General features: G+C 39.9%; 1 protein-coding gene across 1 annotated transcript; it reads right to left on the bottom strand.

Annotated features, from left to right (window-relative positions):
* Positions 1 to 4,010: 4,010 nt before the first annotated feature.
* LOC122650086 (ethylene-responsive transcription factor ERF094-like) lies at positions 4,011 to 4,921 on the bottom strand. Its single transcript, XM_043843387.1, has one exon. The coding sequence runs from the start codon at positions 4,869 to 4,871 to the stop codon at positions 4,011 to 4,013; it is 861 nt and encodes a 286-aa protein (XP_043699322.1). The 5' UTR covers positions 4,872 to 4,921.
* Positions 4,922 to 5,377: the final 456 nt, after the last annotated feature.

Here is a 5,377-nt window from a genome sequence, read left to right as displayed (position 1 = left end):
TATGTTTCTCCAGAAGTCACATAGAGCCAAGGTTTTAAACTTTGATGAACTTTTGGATTTTTTATTTGTTGGAATTAATGTAAGAAATTTCAATTTTTTTTCCAATTTCAACGAACTTTGGGAAATTGTTTTCTTTATCTTTTCCTATGTGCATTACTATTTCATCCAATTTTAGCTGCCTTATAGATAAAATATTTAGGTTATTGAAATTTGCGTTAAATTTTTGTCTGAAGAGATCTTTCAGTTGTTGTTAATTGAGATTTGAAGCTTATCTCCATTTGCACCATGTGTATAGCACTGGTAAGTTGAATGTGAGGATTCCTCATAATCCCCCCTTCTCCAGACAAGCTTTTCTAATCCTTTGGATGTAGTAGCTGTAAAGTTGTAAGGATATCCTAAAGTGTACATGATTGGATGCAGTTTTTCAGATGAAATTGTTGAGAATCCATTAAATTAAAGCAAATGTTTAGCAGATACATTTATGGCAATGAGCCCATTTAACCTATAACACACAACATATTTTGCTAGGTTGTGAGTCAGAAATACTAAGTCCCTGTCCACATAAACCTAGTTACAATGCAACATTCCAGACCGCTGAATCTGATCTTATTTTTTAATCCCTCTTCTCCACCTATCTCTATTGAGTCCGGCTTACCATCCCTTAGTGAATACCTTGCATTACCATCTAGGGATCATCCTATTCTTATTTGTGATGGTTTCTTGGATTTAAACTCTTTGGGTAGCGGTTGGATCATCCTATTTTATAAGGCGAGCCTTGGCGCAACGATTAAGTTGCGCTATTGCAACCAGATGGTTGCGAGTTCGAAACTTGGAAACAGCCTCTCCTGCAAAACAGGGGGGTAAGGCTGCCTAAATTTGCCCCTCCAGACCCTACAGTAGCGGGAGCCTCATGCACTGGGACGTTCTTTCTTTTTTTCCCCTTTGAGTTCTGGTATTTCAAGGTCTATGTTGTCACCAAAGGCCAAACGTATCCTGTAGGGGTCGCGTCAAGCAAGTTGAATAGGGTATAGGGAGGTAGAAGTGTGAATTGATAGCCCAGTCTTGTGCAAGTGGTTAATGCAGGGAAGTCAGGCCGGTTGGCCGTGTGAGTTGTTTTAATTTTTTTCAGGAGAATATGAAAAGTATCAAAAAGTTATCTAAATTCAAGCCAAGGCCAGTTGTCAAAAGATTCATTTTTCAGCAAACTAACAGCCTCTAAGCAATCAGTGGCAATTGTAGCTTTCTACAGTACGGCTTTTGCCATAAGTTATATTGCTTCTGCAATTCCTCGCACTTCAGCTTCTAGGTGTGATGAGGCATAACCCTATCCAACCCAAGCTTGTTGTTCGGTCATGAATACACACCAGCCAGCTTTCCTAGTATTTTTATCAAAAGCAACATCAGTGATTAATAGAGTATGTGCAGTAGAATATGCTTTCTGCTACGTAACCCGGTAATCTTAAAAAGTGGAGCTGTGACCCATGGGTGAGTGGTGATGCTTGGGGATTCCTCTAGAAAATAATTCCAGGTTGAGGGTTTATCATTGAGGAATTTTTGAAACCCAATTTGAAAAACATGAACACTGATGAGTGTTTTCCCTGAAGCTCCTGAGACAGGTTCAGTTCTCAATCCTAGACCAGAGGTGGCTCATATTCTTTTAAGCATGCCAGGCAGTTTCTTCAGCTTGGTGGCATAGTGGGCAATTGCTCTGAATATGATGCAGAAATTTGTGCAGATGTGCTCTTGTAGTGACTTCATCAAGTACAAAAAAAAATGGGTGTACCCAGTGCACAAGGCTCCCACCTGCGAGGTTTGGGGAGAGTTAATGTACTCAGTGTTTTTCCCGTTTCGCAGAGAGGCTATTTCCGGACTCAATCTCGCGACCTATGGATCAACTTTACTGTTGCACTGAGGTCTGCCCTCTGAATTCAACAAGGACTCATTTCCATAAATACACTTTGAACTTCAGACGGATTGGAAGTTTCCAGATTTTGGATCATGGAAGTGGCTCATGTGATCCTATCTTTGCTTTTAGAATGGAAATATAAGCATATTTGGTAACAAGGCTTCCTTCTTTAGAAGTTAGACAAAGGATTTTATCAGCCGAAGGGGCTCTAGTGGCCACACTGGAAAGGTTGACAAGAGCAGAGGCAAATTCGAACTTCTGTCATTAAGGATGAGGTCACCACCCTTGGATGGGAAGGGCTTTCTGATAACCTTGGCCGGAACTCTATGGTAGGGAAGACTAGGTATCGAAGGGTCCGTTCAAATGTTGAGTCATGTAGCTCAACTCTCCAGGACTCATTGTTCAAGGGCAGGTTTGGTTTTCTCGATCAAACCCAAGATGCTGATCCGGGTTTGTTTGGCATCAAGGACAGTGTTTAAAAGAAGAGGAATTGGGATCTGGATCAATCTCAATTCTAATCCGGATCTGAATCGACCAGGAAACAGCCAGAATGCGCCTCAACCCTGGAAATCCATTATGGATCAGTCGGAACTGATCCGATCCTGATTCTTAAAACACTGATCAAAGGAGGAGCATTAAGAAAGTGCCGAGCATTGATAATTTGTGCTCAAAAAGAATCAGGGTTAGTGAGGAGTCTTTGTCCTAGATGAAGTAGAAGGGCCAGATTATGATCCGAACTTTTCCTGAAACCTAACCCTCCTTACGATTTTGGTCTGCAGATAGCATACCAAGACAGTAGGATTAGATGGTGCCTAGCGTCCTTCCTGAGCCAATTTGCTGTCATCCAATATAAAGGGATGGCTGCCATGACCAGCTGGATGAGAGTTATCAAATCGGCTGCAGCAAAGAGAAGCTTGGAGCTCCAGGCCTGAAAGCCTGAGGTGCTTGCATTTTACTGAAAAGGATTTCAAATTTTTTGAAGTTTACTTTCTGGCCTGAAAGCTCTTTAAACCATTACACGATCCAACAAATTGAATTGGTGTGATAGTAATAGGCCATTAAGAATTTGAAAACGTAATCAACAAAAAGCTATGGATTACAAGGGTTGAAAGGGAAATTTTAATTCCATTAATAATCTTATGCTCATGGAGTCATGGTAAAACTATAAGATTCTAGAAAGGCCTTTTATTGCAATAATAAAGAGAGCTAGACTAAGAGGATCCCCTTTCTGAAGTCCTTTGCATGGTTGGATATGGCCAAAGGAAGAGCTATTCACACTTTGAAAGTGGCAAAAGAAACACAGAATGAAATCCGATCACACCAATGATCATTGAAGCCTAAAATTTCCATTAATGCTCTTCTTGTAATCCATTATGAAATTAAAATCTCACTTGCAACAATGTAATTGTCAGTAATCTGTCTACCTTTGATAAAGGCAGATTGCGAGAGTGAGATAATCATATGGAATACATAGTGGTCTAAGTCTATTCGCCAAAAGCTTAGAAATGAATTTATAGACCATGTTGCAAAGGCTAATAGGTCGTAGTCATCAGGTGTGAGTGGAGGATTTGGAAAGGACTGAAACCAGGGAATGCTGCCCATGCCTCAGCAAGGTTCAAATCTGTGATCAGTCTTAGTGCATCTTTTACAAAGCTGAATGTTATGATTTGAATGTAATGGTCTATGATTTACAATTATTTACACCAGATCATAACTCGGTAAGCATACATGTAGTTCTTCCTTTTGAATTATTGATGTCATAATAACAGTAATAATAATAGAGGATGTTATTAGCTCCTTACAGAGACATATGGCACTGAACAAGAAGACAGACAGGTTATACGAAATTTGTTTGAAGAAGCTGAGAATTATACTTCCATTCCTTAAGCTTTTGTGGTATTCCATTCATTCTTATTACTGGATCATATTAATATGAAAACAAATATACAATGGTATGTTAATAACAAAACCTCACAAGGCAGAGATGCCTGTAAACAATGAATCTGTTGTGTTAAGAATATTATACATCATAATTATACAGTCAAAACCTACAGTAAAGGCTAATGATTTTTTTTTTCTCCCTTTCTTGGGGGTCAATTGTTCTTCAAGAAGACAATAAACTCTCCAAGTAATCGCTTCCAAGGTCCTGAAACTCCAGTACATCAAATTCATTCCATAACATCTGCTGCTCCACATTAGCTAGTTTCTTCCATGAAGGTTGCTCGTTCATTGACATTGTCTCATCATTCTCTTCCCATTCTCTAGCTAATCTTTTTTGTGGATTAAGAGTTGCTTTCTCATATCCGGGATATGTGCAGGGGGATCTGTTTAATTCTGTAGTATAACTTGCTTGAGAAGACGGTGAGGAACAATTCACAGAACGTTTGTCTTTCGTAGCCTCTGCAACAATCTCCAATGGAAAATTGAGGAAAGTTCGAGGCCCTCTCATCTTCAAAGCAGCTTTATCATAAGCAAGGGCAGCTTCTTCAGCCGTATCAAAGGTTCCAAGCCAAACCCGAACTCCTTTTCTTGACGAGTCCCTTATCTCCGCCGCATACTTACCCCATGGTCGTCTCCTCACTCCCCTGAAGTGTCTAGCTTCCACCTTCTCAGCTTTCACAGTACTTTGTTTTGGAGTTGAACTAACCTCATTCCATTCTGAATTAAGATTGTTGGACGGTTCAGTATTGTTTGTGGACTGTATTCCATTGAGCAGTTCCTCCCAGCTTTCAGCTCCCATGGATATCCATCTCCCCAGACTGGGAAGCCTTTGTAGGACTTCCATTGATCCATCTCTCCCATCTAGATGTGGTAGTCCTTCCCAAATTTGGGTTGAAGTGGGTGCCTTATTGGGTTCTCCTCCAGGGGCATTTCCACCGATGAAATTCGCCCATACGTTCTCTAGAATACCATCTGGGGCTTCATGGTTCTCCATTACTTCGATGGCCATGTCAGTCACTGGCATAAAAGTTGTGCTCTCTTCTTGGCAAAATGATATGGAGAAGAGAGAAGATTGTTATTTGAGAAATGTAAGGGCCCATAAGCATCTCTTTGAATGGAACAGCTCATCTGTTACTTTTATCTTATTCCATGAGTGTGAACTGAGCAAGAAACTTATGCTTCAAACAATTGGCCAGCCTAATTCATGGAGGATAATCGGATTCAAACAATAAAATAAAGATGATAAGTATGATTTTTTAGGATCTTTTGCTGACTTATGTGATTCTACTAATCATTATGCAGTGTATTCTATGAATGATCCTTGTATCATGATAAATTAAATAAGAAACACTGAGAGAAGAGAATAGAAATCTAGCTGGATTATTCTCTGAGTTTAGTTTTATTTATTGGTCTGACGTGTTGCTGCAGTGTCAAAGATAAGGGCTTATTTGCATTTGAAGAAGAGGTGGATAGGGAAGGGTTTTTGAGCGGTTTTGCTGCATCATTTCTTCCCAGATACTCTTATCATAA

Source organism: Telopea speciosissima, chromosome 2 (genome assembly GCF_018873765.1).
Source record: "Telopea speciosissima isolate NSW1024214 ecotype Mountain lineage chromosome 2, Tspe_v1, whole genome shotgun sequence".
Classification (NCBI taxonomy): domain Eukaryota; kingdom Viridiplantae; phylum Streptophyta; class Magnoliopsida; order Proteales; family Proteaceae; genus Telopea; species Telopea speciosissima.
This window is presented reverse-complemented; position numbering and strand designations above follow the sequence as displayed.

Coding starts and splice junctions, on each gene's coding strand:
- LOC122650086 (XM_043843387.1), bottom strand. CDS start 4,871: ATGCCAGTGACTGACATGGCCATCGAAGTAATGGAGAACCATGAAGCC.